The sequence below is a fragment of the Haliotis rubra genome, unplaced genomic scaffold (genome assembly GCF_003918875.1).
Source record: "Haliotis rubra isolate DU_JTF1 unplaced genomic scaffold, ASM391887v1 Scf123, whole genome shotgun sequence".
Lineage (NCBI taxonomy): Eukaryota > Metazoa > Mollusca > Gastropoda > Lepetellida > Haliotidae > Haliotis > Haliotis rubra.
The window spans coordinates 292,301-311,053 of record NW_025765148.1 but is presented as its reverse complement, the minus strand read 5'-3'; the positions used below and the strand labels follow the sequence as shown (position 1 = coordinate 311,053).

Genomic DNA, 18,753 nt, shown 5'->3' with positions numbered 1-18,753 from the left:
ACAGCTGGTCGTCAGCAACCCATGCTTGTCTCCCCCGTGAAGATCCGGGTTACAGCTGGTCGTCAGCAACCCATGCTTGTCTCCCCCGTGAAGATCCGGGTTACAGCTGGTCGTCAGCAACCCATGCTTGTCTCCCCCGTGAAGATCCGGGTTACAACTGGTCGTCAGCAGCCCATGCTTGTCTCCCCCGTGAAGATCCGGGTTACAGCTGGTCGTCAGCAGCCCATGCTTGTCGTAAGAGGCGGCTGACGGGAACCTGGTCAGGTTCGCTGATTTGGTTGACACATCATCGGGTCCCAGCTGCTCATGATCACTGGACTGTCTGTTTACAGACTGCCGACATGCACCTGGAATAGTGCGGCTGTAAACAACAAACAAAGCCATCCATCCACCAAGTCCCCAGTGTTGTGTACTAAATAAGCACAAAGTTTGTATTTTGTTTGTTTGTTAATTAACGCTACACTCAGCAATTCAGTGGATGTCAATCAACAGCATGAGCAAGACCACTCGATCACGTTTGTCTCCTCTTACGACAAGCATGGGTTGCTGAAGATCAATACGAAACTGGATCTTCGCGGATCCTATATTATAAGTACAAAGAATATTGTTTAATTTATGAGCATTTAACAGCTAAGTGTCATTTTTACACGGTCGTTTCATCGTAAAAGTAATTAATGATTAAGTGTTTGCGACGCCAGCTGACAACACCTCACTTTGATACCGTGTCATCCGGTGTCGGTGGTCAATAACACCTGGTGTTCACTTTTCATGTTGACCATTGATCAATGTAAACCCACCGGCATGTCACAAAGTCGATGGTATGATTGAAGTGCAAACTTGATCCCTAATTGTGTAGACTGTCGATGAAGTGGTGAGCCTCACGAGTGACCAACATATGGTCATCTTGGAATATTGACTAGTGTGAAGGGGCGTCTGAGGTCTACGTAAAAACTGAGATGAAATATATAATATACAACAAGCGAGTCCGGTAATTCTGCTCAGCTACAATAGTATACTTCCGTATCGAAGGTAAACATCGTCTGCTACCACATTTACGCTCGATATCGGGACATTTCTACAAGGGACTGGCTTTTTATCACTAAAGGTAAGTAAATGACAGTAATTGACAGATAAATTGACAGTTTTATGAAATTAGTTTTCTTAAGACTTTTAAACCTTTTTCTTCATTATTCATTATTGGATTTAATATGAAACACTCCTCCTTACATTGATAAAGTGATTTTTGAAAATTATCTGGCTTTAATACGCTTCTATACTTCGGATATCCAGGCGGGTGTTATGCGCATGAGTTGCTGCGCAGACTTACCGGACAGCAAGCGGTGTCATCAGAACGCCGGTAAGGTCAACCGTATGGCATAATGCAACGTTAGAATCTTATGTTTGTCAATAAAACTTATATTTCTAGGTAAATATGATGCATACCAGCATGTTTAGTCACGTAAACCACAAAAAATAAGAGACGTTATATAGTTGCCGTATTGCGATCGATGTGCATAGGTGAAAGGAATTACCGGACGGCATTGTATAACGTTTTCACAGCACCATATTTTGTTGGATGTTTAACGCCGCAGTCAGCAATATTCCAGCTCTATGAGGGCGGTCTGTATATAATCGAGTCTGTATATGTTCACATGGATTTAAGAGGACATCGCCCTTACCATCGTGACTGAATTCACTTTAGAAATCACATGACTGAATCAAGAACAGACTTGGCTAACATGGCCTGTAAAACAAACATTTTTATTCAACAGAATCGGTAAGTGAGTGAGTATGGTTTTACTCCGCTTTTAGCAATATTGCAGCCTTCTTACGCGGGGGATGTCCGAAATGGGCTTCACACATTGTACCCGTGTGGGGAATCGAACCCGGGTCTTCGGCGTGACGAACTGAACTGACATTCTCGTGAGGACCACGGACAAGAGGGCTACCTGAAGCCCCCATTGCTGGTTGAGTTTGTATTGCATGAAAGTAATACTCCTGTTGAAGGATTGGTCATGGTTTTCTGGGTCCATTACTCATGAAAAATAACAGCTTGTTATTGATAAGATTTTTATTAACTTGGATGTTTAGGTTCATGGATAACACATGTATTTTGGTGTACGGGACAAGTCTCTACCACGTTTTGGGGACAAGTCTCCACCACAAAAACGTATGTACCCGGCTAAAACTCCTAGCTCTGACTGCCATATGCTGTTGACAGAATTCCGTACAACAGGTGAATGTTGCGTTATGCCGCAGTCGGCAATGTTCCAGCCACATCACAGCCGCGTGTAAACATGGTATGTACCTGAAACAGACAGTTACTGATTGTATGAGCACCGCCCATGTCAGTATAGAATGTCAACACATTATCAGTCAATACACACACCATAATGTCATTTGAACATCTTCGTCAGCGAGTACCAAACTGGGGCGAGTGTACTAGCACACGGCCATTCTGACCACAGTGAAACAGTGTTGCCATGGTAACGACACTGAGAGGTAGCATGGATACTATAAGGTAAAATCACTTCATGATTTGGTCGTCCATTGCAGAACATAAACCACGCACAAACACCTGTATTCACACCTTCCACACTTCAAGCATAAGCTGGTGGCCCAGTGGTCTAGATGCCACAGTTCACAGTTGCCTCCCTTACGAGAACAGGAAACTATGATTGTGAGTCCCAGCAAACCCCCATTATGTTAGCAACATTACCATGGTCGTGGGTCAGTGACCTGTATCAGTTAGGTCTCACCTCCAACATCAATGCCAACTGTGATATAACTGTAATAATGTTCAAATCACCTTTAAATCCACCTACTCCCTCACTCACTCTCACTCTAGAATAAGTTAATGTTATATCTACAGAACATAGTATGTAAACAATTTACAACAATCTGAACAAACAATGCTGCAAAGGAAATCTGCATTACAATGTAAACACACATAAAGGCTCATACTTACCCATCACAATACTCCCTCTAAAACTATATGCCTTTAGTCACATTAACACTTTTTGAAAACTGTTGCCTACATTCATTTGACCCAAGGACTAATGGTATTCAAATCTTCATCCCTCACACAAATGATAAACAGTTTACAATCAAAATTTCTATATCCACTAAATTGACTTTCTGACTCACAGCCTTCTGCACATGTAGAACATTGAGTTTTGTGATATAATTGCATACTACCCTCAAGGTACTTGTAAATCACATAACTGACATAACAGCTGCTACTAATGTCTAGTACCCTTGCCAGTGATAACACACCCATCGTGTTGTAACCTAGATATACACGTAACAGCCATAATGAACATGCAGGAGCTCACCTATCAACAATGGGATTTTGTATGGAAATATTTCATGTTGTTATTCAGCTTTCGATGTTTTTCTTCAATAGAAATAGCATCTGTTTCTGAAGACATATTATGACAAATTTGTCCTCAAGACACCATGATATATCATTCTCACTTATGAGTCCACACAATGTTAAAAGTAACCATCCTATCAAAATATACTCAAAAAAACATGTTAAGGGCCATCCCATTTTTCAATAGTAAAGTATTTAATAGTTTATATTAAGATCCATATAATTTCTTTGAGAGGCATTTTAGAAGTTGTGAAGATGAAGGAAAACAGATTTGTATGGATAGTCAACTTCTTTATTGCAATGAGTGCGACGTTTCGGTGTAGGTACTAACACCGTTATCAAGCAAGTGATACAACAACTGAAGCAAGGAGAATTTATACATAGCTGTATTGTGAGTATATACAATTAACAAGGTTGATGTACATTGGATATTTGATAAGAGATTACAGCAGAGGAGGTTGATGTACAGAGTGATTGATTGTGATTAGAGTTGAGTTTATACAATTGATGAGTTGACGTACAATAGTTGTGATTACAAGCACAGAGGAGGGAGCATGGAAGCCAGATGGACAACGGAGGTAGGGAAGGATTACTGGTGGTGGTGTTTGATTAGGTGGTGATAGGCTGACGAGATGAAATAACCTTGATCTCGATTCATGGTGGGGTTGTGGCGTTGGATGTTTATGTACATCAACCTTGTTAATTGTATATACTCACTATACAGCTATGTATAAATTCTCCTTGCTTCAGTTGTTGTATCACTTGCTTGATAACGGTGTTAGTACCTACACCGAAACGTCGCACTCATTGCAATAAAGAAGTTTACTATCCATACAAATCAATTTTCCTTCAAGATTCATATAATACTTAAATATTGAATACTGGGGAGGTCCTTAACCATTCTTGTTGAGTATAGTTCCAACGAGCAAGAGAGGTAGCAATGTCACTTCTTACAGAAGTAGTCTATTTATTTGGTAACAGAATGAAGTTTCAAACCCTGGATAAATGAGGATGATTACAACATGCCGGATACCTGTGACCCACACTTGACAGTCAACCTTGGCAAGAACTGAAATTAATTTTGTTGTTCTAGAGGAACAGGACTATGTCATATCATTGTATTTGGGCATATAACAACACAATTTGGTTTAAAGAGGGATTTGATATTTTCTCTTGTCAATAAATCATAATCTGTCACTCTAGAACATCAATTATTAATTTTGTTAATGTTGTGAAAAGTTAAGAACCAGAGAGTAATGTGAATCACTCCGTTACCCTTCACTTTCAAGATGCTGTTATTGGTTATGAAGCCCGGTTAACAGCACAGAATATGGCAGGACTGTTGCTGGTATTGTTGTTTTGTACTTTTATATTTCACTTGGCCATGTTGACTATGATCATGACTTGAACCTTTCATTGTCGTGAGTTTTTTTCATGCCTGACAAAAAAACTTAACTTACTGGAAGTCAAAGAAAGTTACAAATCTTTGAAAAGTTAAAACACTAAACTTCCCAAATATGACATGAAAGTATGAAGTAACACAATTATAACTATGATGTTCCCAGTTTTACTCTGAGGTCGTCAACTTTAATGAGAACTGGATTCCAGTACTGACAATGTCTAACCTCATGTATAAAAGTGTTTGTTCAATTATTTCTCAGTCTCTGCAGAGGGGGGAATACTGTTTCCCTGATCATGTGAGTCACTGGGAGCATTGATGAACACATTCCATATCATATACCATATACAAATACATTCATTACACACTGAAAAGAGTATATTTCATTGACGATGTGAATAAGACTATAACTGTAAGCTACTTCCCCTGGATTATTCAACTATGTGTGTTTTATTCTGTCAACATTCATTACACAAAATGTTTCAATCCATTGCTCCTGAGACATGACAAAACTGATCATTTTCTAGTTTTAGTGTATTTAACAAAACATGCTTCACACAGAGAAAACACTTTCTGGGAGACCATCAAAGGGAGATAACTGTTGCAGTTGCCTACCTCACTATTTGTTTATCAACCCTTTCTTTAGCATTAAAAAGCAAATAACATGCCTAGTATTTTACAAATGAATATCATATAACAATACTTGCTGGAATACATTTTACCGAGTTTTTATAAAAATATGCATCACAAACATATATAAATATATATGACCATAATGAAATAGGAGCATGACTTCAATATAACTAAAACTAAAATGTATAACTGTTCCACCATATTTAGGTATGACAGTACATATGCACTTATAATTTTACACATATAAACAATCAAATCTATTAAACACAATTTTATTTAACACATATTTTTAATATTCTCGATTTTTCACATTAGGATAAAGCAAATATTTGAGTTTCCGGAAACCCAAACCAACTTTTGTTTAAACTGCAACACAAATAATTTTATCACAGCTGGAAACAGATGTTAAGCAAACCATTTTTCAGATTTCCCTTAATGCCTTTGCTGTAGCTACTTTGACTTACAAGTCAAACTTTGCCACTATAACTTAGAAAGCAGCCATCTGCAAGTATATTTTGGCTTTAGTATAAATACAAACAAAGAACCACCACACAACAACTAAATAAACAACAGATCACAGATGGGGAGTAACGATCAATGCCACAATGCTGCTGAGTAAACTCCACACAGTGATACTCCCTACACTTTGTACACCAATAGGCAGGTACTTAAGGAAGCACACACTGGAATGGAGCTTACAGCTGAGAAAGTGAAGGGACATAACTCTAACAAATCAAGCAAACTAATGTTAAACTCAAAGACCTAATAATTCAACTGGGCACCTGGATAATGATTGCAATCAAAAACAACAACAGGGTTGGAAAATTTGGGTTGACAAAAGTACGTAGAGCATGAACTTCATGTTCAGCTCATCATACTAACACTATCCGAGATCAACAGAAATGAATTCTTCCATTGCACGTGGAACACTATTCTCCAAAAACAATCACACCAATGTTTTTATGCTTAAGTTTTTAAAGCAGCATTGCATTAATGCTTCTACTCTTCCTGTATGTGTTATCCTGTGGAGCAAATTGAAGTTTAGCATTGCTCCAATGCTCTACATACAGTGATTGAGTCACACCAAACAACAGGTTTACAACAGTTTGTATATGCACTTGCTGAAACCAGTCACTGTGTCTCCTTATGAGTGTCAGGTAGTCGTGACGTTGAGGAGGACAATTCTCTGGCTTGGTTCTGAAGACATATATATTCATACACCTTGTCTCAGCCATCTACACCTTCTGGCAGACCTGAAGGATATGGCATCACTGGGCTAATCTTCGTCATCAGAGTCTCTCTGTAACTGCTCTGAAACAGGAATACCAACAACTGACAGACTTGGTCATCCACAATCGTCAATACTTTACATACATCATACTTGTTAAGACATTGTGACATGAACTGAAACTGTTTTGTCTTGAACCTTTTTAACATAAGTATATACACCAGATAACAACAAATTTGTGCATTATATCAATTCACACTTTTGAAGATGTACTGGGAGTTCAATGTCAACAATCCATAATACACAGACAAGTCTTACCAATTATGTTGAGCTAGCAAAGAGGAACCAGTCTATGGTAAACACAGACAACAGTGGACAAGGTAAACACAGGCAATACTAACCAATAATGTTGAGCTTGTACAGTGGACAAGGTAAACACAGGCAATACTAGACGATAATGTTGAGCTTGTAGAGTGGACAAGGTAAACACAGGCAATACTAGACGATAATGTTGAGCTTGTACAGTGGACAAGGTAAACACAGGCAATACTAGACGATTATGTTGAGCTTGTACAGTGGACAAGGTAAACACAGGCAATACTAGACGATAATGTTGAGCTTGTAGAGTGGACAAGGTAAACACAGGCAATACTAGCCGATTATGTTGAGCGTGCACAGTGGACAAGGTAAACTCAGACAATACTAACCGATAATGTTGAGCTTGCACAGTGGACAAGGTAAACTCAGACAATACTAACCGATAATGTTGAGCTTGCACACTGGACAAGGTAAACTCAGACAATACTAACCGATAATGTTGAGCTTGCACAGTGGACTGACTGACTGAGTTTGGTTTTACGCCGCTTTTAGCAATATTCCAGCAACATCACGGCGGGGGACACCAGAAATGGGCTTCACACATTGTGCCCATGTGGGGATTCGAACCCGGGTCTTCGGCGTGACGAGCCAACGCTTTAACCATTAGGCTACCCCACCGCCCCTTGCACAGTGGACAAGGTAAACACAGGCAATACTAACCGATAATGTTGAGCTTGCACAGAGGACAAGTCCTGTTTTTCACCAACCATGGATCAACACACTTTGTGTGAAACTGATGACTGCATGGAAGAACGCGGATTTTCTGTAACCGGAAGGAAACCAAATAAAACAGTCAGTCGCATTCACAATCGTTGGATTGCAACTAAACCCATCTTTCAAGTATGTAACCATGTAATGAAAACATGGCTCTTATATGGTATTCTGAATTGCACAACAGCCTTTTTCCTCATAGTTGCAAACAACATAACAAAACATAAGAGAACATCACGCATTTATTACTCTGTGGCAAGTGAAGATGTCTGGCATTAATAGATAACAAACAGCATACGGTCATCAATTTGTTTGTTTGTTTGTACTCAGCAGTATTCCAGCTAAATTATGGTCGCCAGTAAATAATCAATGAGAGACTGGAAAAGCCAGTTATAAAGATTGCGAGCAACGATCCATTCTATAGGGGAACATCTGGAAGGCCCATCAGGGATCCAGTTTGGCAGAACAACAGTACCTATCACTTGTCCTGCCATGTTTTACCATTACTTTGATTACAATAGTGTGTCATGTGATAGTAGGTATGAATGTCTCCTTTACTCTGCCTGAATCTCTGTCATTTTCTCATACCTGTTTTTTTAAAGAATAAATCAAGGCAAATGGCGCAGGTATCATGACCGGTGTTCATGTGGGCATGGTATTTCTGAGTCTTCATCATTGACAGAGCTTGACAGGCCAACTGACGCAGAGAGGCCTGAAACAATAACACGAGGATCATGTACGACAACCGTCATCTCAAGTTGTCTCAACCACCGTCCAAACAGAAGCATTGACCTTCCTAAATGTTTGTTGGAGAGTAATCTGATTTGATTGTATTTATATTCTGAGGTTCACATATCACAGAGTTACAAGCATGAGTCGAGACTTCGTCATGTACAGCAGCAAACTTCAACAGCAGCAGCTACCACAACTCACCTCCAGCTCTCTGTTGGCCGGACCCCATTCTCCATCCCTACCCCGGGGACTTCATCATGTACAGCAGCATCAGCAACAAGATGATGGTGTAGAAGAAGTTCCAGAACAAGCCAGGATCTGCCTGTATACATAAGTAATGTCAGAACATCCTACATGTGTGCGTTACCTGGAATTCTTGAGGTTTACAGAGATTAAAGCTATTAGGATGTGTAGATAGCTTCTTCAATGGCTAAGGCTGAAAATATTTGATATCCTGGCATCATAAATGTTCATACCAGTATGTTACAAAGGTTATGTACAATATTAATTCAGTGCACCTTGCTACATTCCTGCAGTCCTTAATGAAATATGAAAGGAAAGAAAGCTTCTGTCTGACCTACTACACTGTTACAGCTCCATGGCAACCCCTGTCTGACCTACTACACTGTTACAGCTCCTTGGCAACCCCTGTCTGACCTACTACACAGTTACAGCTCCATGGCAACCCCTGTCTGACCTACTACACTGTTACAGCTCCATGGCAACCCCTGTCTGACCTACTACACTGTTACAGCTCCATGGCAATCCCTGTCTGACCTACTACATTGTTACAGCTCCATGGCAACCCCTGTCGGACCTACTACACTGTTACAGCTCCATGGCAACCCCTGTCTGACCTACTACACTGTTACAGCTCCATGGCAACCCCTGTCGGACCTACTACACTGTTACAGCTCCATGGTAATCCCTGTCTGACCTACTACATTGTTACAGCTCCATGGCAACCCCTGTCTGACCTACTACACTGTTACAGCTCCATGGCAACCCCTGTCGGACCTACTACACTGTTACAGCTCCATGGCAACCCCTGTTGGACCTACTACACAGTTACAGCTCCATGGCAACCCCTGTCGGACCTACTACACTGTTACAGCTCCATGACAACCCCTGTCGGACCTACTACACTGTTACAGCTCCATGGCAACCCCTGTCGGACCTACTACACTGTTACAGCTCCATGGCAACCCATGTCTGACCTACTACACTGTTACAGCTCCATGGCAACCACTGTGTGAAGTACTGCATTGTTAGACGTCCTAAGAGGACAACACACACCTTGCCCTGTCCAACCTCACTGTTCCTCTCCAGACAGACGATGCCTCCATGGCCATTCTGCCGCCCACATGTTGCCCACATCGTCAAGGTGGGGAATTTCTGCATAACACAAGACAAAATATATTTAATTTAAAATAGCAGTAAAGGGTTAAAACCCAATGCTTTCTTGCAACAAATGTAATCTAGCCAGAATTGTTTTTTAAGAGAGGTGAAAACCAGGTCAGAAAGAAAACATTCCAAGAAATGGCACCTTTGTGTTATCGCCCCACTAACATTTCATTACATTGTTATCCAGAATGGTGTACACACGGTAATGTTAATACCTGCAAATAATACAATGCCCAGCAAAAACAACTTAGAACTTAAAAGGTAAATAAACTTGTCTAGTGAAGTTTAATTGCAAATTTGACGTCTTTATTGACAAAGTTGTCTTCTGTTGTTTGTTTGGCGAAGTGATACGATGTTGTTTTCTTACCCCTGGAAAAGGTTTGGCGAAAGCGTAACCCATAGATAAGCCGACCCCCTTGTACAGACTGCATTTTTTGGTCCTCAAAATTCGGCTTATCTACGGTAATATACAGTAAATATACAGATTCTTCAACATGGCTGTCGTGGCGGCCATATTGAGTGAAGATGGTTTTACATCACGTTTAGCAATATTCCAGGAATATCACAGTGGTGGACTCCAGAAATGGGATTCGCACATTGTACAATTGTTGGCAGTCGTACACGGGTCTTAGGCATGAAGAGCAAACACTTTAACCACTAAGCTACATCACCTACCCTTGCAGACATATTGAACAGAGGATATAAGTGTCTAGAACAGAATTCTTGAAACTTCATTTGTCCAGTGGTTTCTGAGATTTTGGATGACAAATGTGGACAAAGAACAAATATTCCATTACTTAATCTTACTGGATTGTCAGCTAGGTGAGACTAATCTTACCAGGAGCTCTTGCCTTGTCATGTTGACCAGCACTCTTGCTTTCAGCGTCATCTTACTGTTGACACAACAAAAAACATGATACAGGTGTATCTTACTGTCGACACAACAAAAAACATGATACAGGTATATCTTACTGTCGACACAACATAAAACATGATACAGGTGTATCTTACTGTCAACATAACAAAAAACATGATACAGGTGTATCTTACTGTGGACACAACAAAAAAACATGATACAGGTGTTATCTTACTGTCGACACAACAAAAAACATGATACAGGTATATCTTACTGTCAACATAACAAAAAAACATGATACAGGTGTATCTTACTGTCGACACAACAAAAAAATATGATACAGGTGTTATCTTACTGTCGACACAACAAAAAACATGATACAGGTGTATCTTACTGTCGACACAACAAAAAATATGATACAGGTGTATCTTACTGTCAACATAACAAAAAAACATGATACAGGTGTATCTTACTGTCGACACAACAAAAAAACATGATACAGGTGTTATCTTACTGTCGACACAACAAAATACATGATACAGGTGTTGGGGAGTGTAGCTGAGCTACAAACCACAAGGGAGCAACAAGGTTATTAGTTTTGCTGATGGAGGATCTATATTAACTAAGATTGAACATCAATTTGAAGAGTTACCAGTGCATTTCATCTCAGTAAAACTAGGAAATATTTAACATATAATCATACTGCATTTCTGTCATAATAAGAGAGTGTTTCAGCATCTTTTGATTCATAAATAACTGAAAACAGCTTTTTCAGAAGCAATTACTTGAGCAATGTTGGGTCAAAATATAAATATGACAACATTCCTGTCCAGAGAAAATGTACCATAAGCACAGGAATCATTCACTTTCCCATGTATTTTGTTATTTATGCCATTCTTATTTTAGATTTTCTGAAGAAAGCAACTCTGTAAGCAAAAAATAAACCAACAATAAACAGATGTTTATACCTTCTCAGTAGGGAGAGGAGAGCTGTCACATTTTCAGCATTATCAACAATAACAACTGGCTGTGAAAATAGCTGTGACACATCCAACTGAAAGAAAAAGACTCATTTTACTGCCATGTTTCTGCTGAATGAAGAAAGAGAATATCTGTTCCGACATAATTCTCTTCCACTTTGTCAGAAAGTTCATATACATTCACAGAAAAGGTTCAGCAATCCTAGATCATTAATATCTGGTGAGTATGGTGGTAGGTGTTCAGCTAAACATGGGAAAGAAAGGTCTACAAGCTGAAACATTAGTCTGTTCGACTTCAGTCAGAAGCAAAGGAGTAGCAGATGTTTCATCCATGTACAAACCATATGTCCAGCTGGTTTGCCAACCTCCACAAATGTCTGGTCATTGCTTTGTGACTGATGGCATTGTTTGAGTCCCCTCAGTCACCTACATTGACTAAACAAATATATCTGTATCTTAAGCAACTGTCATATACTTTCATATTGAAAAAGTGTCAATCAGAGAATATGAATTTTTCCATCTTAATCTAGTTCCCAAGAAAGCTGAGACTATTTCACTGAAGTGTCGCCTTTCCATGTCAAGGTGGAATGTTCAACTGACAGCATCAAAACTTTCAAGTTTGTATACCTGACATTCCTCAATATCAACTATGGTAGGTTCGGAAAAGGTTCAAGCAGTGTATGAAATAATCCAAAAACACAGCCAGACATCAAGGCTGGTAACTTCAAATTGTTACCAAGCAAAACTGGATTTAACCAGACCAAACACAAAGATATGGTGAATTTACTCAAATTTACTCACTATTTTACCAGACCATCAGGCTGGCTAGCTGTAAATTTAGACTATCCATCAGAAATCTAGCCTGTCTAGGGCTGTCAAACGGGCCTTATTTTATACACCGGTTCAAGTACACATACAAAATCATTTGACTTCCATGACATTTACTCAATTTTAGCTTATTCTTATACATAGATAAGATTCTATTGTTCGTTCATAGACTTTACCAAAGCTTTTGACTGCATTAATCATCAAATATTGTTTAGGAGTCTTGTGAGCATTGGTGTGAAGGGGAAATTTATGAAATTTATCATCAAGATGTACTCATCATTATGTGCTTGTGTCAGAACTGATACTGGATTATCATCTTATTTCAGCTGTAATGTTGGCACAAGCCAAGGATGTATTATAAGTCCTCAAATTTTCATTATTTTTATAAATCAACTATCACAAATGCTGGAGAATGATGGTGGAAGAGGTATTTTTATATCTTCACAAGCCAAGGATGTTTATTCTCTCCTATTTGCTGATGATGTCTCATCTGTATCTGACAGGGCTATGCAGCTCCAAAGGAAAATTAATGTTGTTGACAGGATTTGTGCAGAGACTGGAATGAAGGTGAACCTGAAAAAGACTAAAATAATGGTATTTCGCAATGGAGGTCCGCTCAGGGATTATGAGAAGTGGTTTTTAAATGGAACACAAATTGAGGTTGTTAATATGTATAGATACTTAGGTATTGTGTTTACTCCAAGATTATCATGGACAAAAGCGAAAACCTGTTTATCGTCTCAAGCGAGGAGGGCCATATTTTCTATCAACAATTATCAAAAATGTTTTGGATATATTAACCATCATGAATTGTTTAAGATATTTGACTCTATGATTGCACCAATCCTCTGTTACGGATCTGAAATATGGGGAACAAGCTACTGTAAAATTATTGAAACTGTGCACACCAGATTTTGCAAGTCATTTCTTAAAGTTAGTTAAACTACCAACAACAAGATGGTTCTGGGAGAGTGTGGGGAGAGCTCCCCTCCAGTATCAATATATCTCAAGAGCAGTCAAGTACTGGTGCAGACTGATACAGCTTCCACGAAACAGACTTCCTTATCAGGCATATCTAATGATGAAAACTCTCGATGATAATGGTAAAACAACATGGGCTTCTCATATTAGGTTGATATTATTCCAATATGGATTTGGTTTCTTATGGATATCTCAAGACATAGGCTGTATATCCACATTCCTGGTAATTTTTAAACAGAGATTCTATGACTGCTTCACTCAAAACTGGCATGCATCACTATTTTCGTCACTCAAATGTAAATACTATTCACAATTTAAATCATCTCTAAGCGTCGAACCATATTTAACCAGTGAATTGCTAACAAATCAACGTAAAATCATAACTCAGTTTCGGTGCTCGCAGTGGAATGTGGCCGTCATACAAACACCCCGTATAATGAACGTCTCTGCCTCTTTTGTCATGCTGCTGGCCTTGATTACATCGAAGATGAACTCCATATTTTATTAATATGTCCAAAATATTCCCAACAAAGATCTGATTGTTTTTCAATACATCTGACTCAACCACCGACAATTGAAACCTTCATCCGATTGTTGTCATCAGACAATATACATATTTTAAAATCATTGAGTAAATATCTTTCACAAGTTCGCCGTAAAAGGAATGATTATCTGTAAAACAAATCAATACTAAACTTTACTTAGCTTTACTCAGTATGTATTTACTTTTGCCAAATGTATGTATTATGGGCCTTGGGCCTAAATTACCGAATAAACCTGTCTGTCTGTCTGTCTGTCTGTCTGTCTGATAAGACATGCATCATCATTACACAACTACTTGTGTTCACAGTGAACAAGGAATGCAATGTACACAAATGCATGAAGTGTTCATACTGGGCTTCCTGACATCCATGGCCTATCATGTCAGCTAAATTTACATCATTTTCATGATCATTACCTCCTTGAAGATTTTGGGGTTGAGAGTCAGGATGATGATCGCTGAAGCACCAAACATCAGGGCATTTTTAACCTGGACACAAGAAAAAGAATATTAAAACATGTAGGTGTGTTAAATGAAGCTGCCATACCTCTGGTTTACAGATTTTCAAAAATGGAAATAAAATCAGTACGTATTTTGACTTCCATATTTTGATGGTTGTAGATGACAGTTATTGCTATCCCTTACTCTTTGATTATTCATGTCTTCGCTATTTACTGCCATTTACTATTTATAACTTCCATAAAAATGGTGTAAAGGGAGATTTGGGTTTTATCACGGCTATCACCACAATGGTCATGATCACTGAGCATTCTGTGCTCAGCAAGTTATATATTTGTCCCACTTAAAGTTACAATACTCAATTTTTGCAGCACTTAGCAATATTCCAGCTATCTGACGTCAGTCTGTAAATAATCAAGTCTGAACAAGAATATCCAGTGAGCAACAGCATAAGCATTGATCTACACAATTGGGATACAATGACACCCGATCCCATTAGTCACCTCTTACAAGCATGGGTTGCTGAAGACTAAGGCTGTTACGATTCACTCGCATATTCAGTGAATCGAACCGTAGCCCTTCATGAATTCAATTCGTTATTCGTGGCCACCAGAACCGAATATTCATGAATGTTTACAATTTTTTCAAAGGTGTCCGTTTTACTTGAACCCTTATGTCCTTTTTCAAAATGAGATATGCAAGAATTAAATATGTACTAGCCTTGTAGTACCGCAAGTCATGTTAGTTTTCCAAGGCCACACATGTTACTGTCAGCTATAACTATTAGATACCAAATTTGAGTGTCATGAGATCACTGATTATTGCTGTGACAAATTAACACTGTCAACATGGGCATTCAATATTGTGCATCAATCACTTAACTTCAATATTGTATTCATGAATAATTATTTGTATTCGTTACCCAATATTTGTGATACGTATCATATTCGCCACATAGTGTATTCGTTACAGCCCTACTGAAGACCACTTCTAACCCTGGATCTTCATATACTTTACAATACTCCATAAAAACACATAATGTTTATCTCCTTCAAGTGTATCAATAGCAACACTGAACGTATGATTTGTCTGAGGTGAGGTGAGGTGAAATTGGGTTTAACGTCGTTATTGAGAATATTTCGCACATATGACGACGTGCATGCGTGTGTATGTGTATGTGCGGCTGCTTGTACTAGCCCAGACTGAAGCTGGTTTTATAGTGCTAGCCCACTGAGATACCATGCCGCAGTGAAGCATGAATACCCCACTCAGACACATTATACTGACTCCGAGCCGACCAGTCCTTGTTGTACCTATTAATGCCGAGCGCCAGACAGGGACCAACAAGTACCATATTTTAACGTCTTTAGGTATGACGCGTCCGGGGATCAAACCCGCGACCTTCCGCTCTCCGGGCGGACCTCTAAACACTACACCACGGAGGCGGTCGATTTGTCTGAAATACCTGGAGTGATGGATTGTTGTCAGAGAAGCTACACATTCTGTGTAGCCATTAACCTACCCTGTCTAGCACATGTGGACAGTTGGTCGAGGTGCCGTTGTCCGTGATGGTGTCGATGATGTCATCAGCATAGTACAGGACACCCACCCAGTCTTTTGGAAGTCGGGCGAAACTCTTCTCATCCTCATTGCCACAGGAGTCCTCAATCTTGCACATACCAAATTAAATAACTTAAGACGTCTGTCAACATAGGTTTAAACAGTGCTTATTCATAGTTGTTTGGGTTTTCTCAAGTAATTCATACTGCATATCATTTTCAATATACAGATGATATATAAAATATATGACTTGTACAATGGTTTATCTTGATAATATACACTTCATGTAGCAATATCTTTTGAGCATGGGCAGCATGTACATCAGAATTTTCACAGACAAGTGGCACTTACATGTGCCTTTTTCATGCACTGCTAGTCACAGAAAATAGTATTTGTCTATGCTCTCAGACAGATACTGCATTGAAACATACTCTTTGCACTTGATTCTAACTTTCATGCACCTTCGACTGCAGGGATCAAGGCAAAAGAATCACAAGGCTGATAAGCTACTAAAGAAATCAAATACTCAAAATCCAACCAGTTAGTGTTGAAAATAAAAATATTCTTGAGCAACAAGAATATTTTGAATCAGGCCATGGAGATATGGTTCTAGTATGATAAATTTCGATACAGCATAGCATCCACAATGATTGCAATTCTGCAAACGTTTAATCAATAATTGATATGAAAATAAAAATAATCCAACAACGAAAAAAACACATTCAATTCTTTGGCGGATCCAGAGGGGTAGTTCAGGGGGTTGGAACCACCTGAACCACCCCCTACCCCCCTTTTTCAAAATTCCTGGATCCGCCCATGCAATTCGAACCAACATTCCATCAGTACTTCCCATCACTTAAGGAATGGTCTTAAATAAGAGTTACCTCCCTTGTGGAATATGTAAACATTCAGTTGTGACATATTTATTACAGACCAGTTACAACAAACAGAATTACAGGCCCGTAAACACAATACCAATGACGAAACGTACCAGATGCACCCTCCCATCAGCCACCTTCTCGCCACCTGCCCTCGAAAGCCATCCACGAACATTAGCTGTCAAACTCGACACCGTGTCCTCATCACTGGATGTGCTTCGTTTCGAGCCGAACTTTTCCACCTTTCTGAACTCGATTCCAGCAGTTTTGCTGGAAGAGGCTAGCACTGGAGTCAGTAAAATAATGTAAATAGTAAATATTGCACAGCAGCCATTTCGTCTAGGATATTTCACGCACAGAAATATACATTGTATAAGAATCCAGGCTATGTCAGCCATCTTTGTTTTGATTTGGCCTTAACTTGCCTTAGCAGTTGTCTCCCTTGTCCTGTGCGTCTGCCTTCCGACTGTCACAGCAGGGAGTCCACCGACACATAGCTGGAATATTTGCTGAATGCGGCGTTAAGCAACAAACAAAATCAAAACAAGCCTGTTAAAAAACATGCAAAGCGCACATGTAATAATGAGTTCACGCTTCATACACCCTTGCATTTTTGACGTAGGACAGACATGTCGGAAAGCACACGTAAAATCTCCAAGTCGTCGTCGTCATCATCATCATCATCATCATCATCATCATGACAGACAGTAGTGTTTATGAGACTGACTGACTGAGTTTAGTTTTACGCCGCTTTTAGCAATTTTCCAGCAATATCACGGCGGGGGACACCAGAAATGGGCTTAACACATTGTGCCCATGTGGGGAATCGAACCCGGGCCTTCGGCGTGACGAGCCAACGCTTTAACCACTAGGCTACCCCACCGCCCCGTGTTTAAGAGAAATGCTATGGCATATTTGCTGAATAATAATCTTAATCCACTGGGATTGTACTTCTATCCGTCAATAAGAATAAACAAGCAAAAATGAATACAGAGAGGTAAACATATGACTGCACAATGTGTCGAATTTGATTACCATAAAAGACGTTAGCTGAGGCGACTAACGGCATGGAGAGTCCGGGCTTGCTGACTTGGTTGATGCCTGTCATCGTTTCCTGACAACAATCACTGGATTGTCATGCTCAGGTCCTGACTTAACCATTTACGGTTATATACGTTACAGGGAAAGTGTAAAACCAGGCATTTCACGTAATCCCTAAAAGAGTCAGTGATTTCATGAAATCCCTGTTACCCCCAGGGATTTCATGTATTCCCTAAAATTTCCAGGGATTTCATGAAATTACTGAAATATTAGATCAGGGATTTCATGTAATCCCTGTAAGGCTTTACTGAAATAGAGAACACCAAATTTATAATGCGAGTACAGAGTATATGCTGATAAAATTCATTTGTTTGGACAAGTTAGACTGTTATGATACAAGCTATTACACTTCAGTATCACTTTCAAACATTTACAACGTATCGATTTACATTGGTTAGGACAACAGTTACATTTCTGGAAACCCTGACCACCACAATTCGACTCGAAAATCACAGCTGTGTGGAGGAATGAACTTGTCACATCATTCGTAGAGAGAAGACGCTGGGGACAAACATGAAATATGTGCTTTGAAAAATATCTTTTCCATCCCAGTGGCCTAATCTGTTTATACTTAAACTTCTATTTTCAATAAAGAAAACACTTTTTTTTAAAAAAACTCGCTAAATTTTTAAATGCTATTTCACAGTAAAATGTTGAGCCATTCCGTACAGAATTATGAGAGACACTTGTGCCACAATATACATAGTA

At 39.3% G+C, this 18,753-nt stretch overlaps 1 protein-coding gene across 1 annotated transcript; it reads right to left on the bottom strand.

Annotated features, from left to right (window-relative positions):
* Positions 1 to 4,252: 4,252 nt before the first annotated feature.
* On the bottom strand, positions 4,253 to 17,342 carry LOC124266104 (RING finger protein 215-like). The gene is made up of 11 exons (XM_046700916.1): positions 17,058 to 17,342; positions 16,029 to 16,175; positions 14,465 to 14,536; positions 11,686 to 11,771; positions 10,700 to 10,754; positions 9,754 to 9,852; positions 8,700 to 8,779; positions 8,659 to 8,668; positions 8,319 to 8,437; positions 7,675 to 7,781; positions 4,253 to 6,719 (listed from the first exon to the last, which is right to left on the bottom strand). Exons 1-11 carry the CDS (start codon positions 17,340 to 17,342, stop codon positions 6,685 to 6,687), a joined length of 1,095 nt encoding a protein of 364 aa, XP_046556872.1. The 3' UTR covers positions 4,253 to 6,684.
* Positions 17,343 to 18,753: the final 1,411 nt, after the last annotated feature.

Excerpts from the sequence above, each read along its gene's own strand:
- LOC124266104 (XM_046700916.1), bottom strand. The coding sequence starts at position 17,342 with ATGGCTGACATAGCCTGGATTCTTATACAATGTATATTTCTGTGCGTG. Across the intron at positions 14,537-16,028 it reads GTCCACATGTGCTAGACAGG|GTTAAAAATGCCCTGATGTT; the intron begins GTAGGTTAATGG and ends TCTTGTGTCCAG. Across the intron at positions 7,782-8,318 it reads CTTGATTTATTCTTTAAAAA|ACAGAAAATCCGCGTTCTTC; the intron begins AACAGGTATGAG and ends TTCCTTCCGGTT.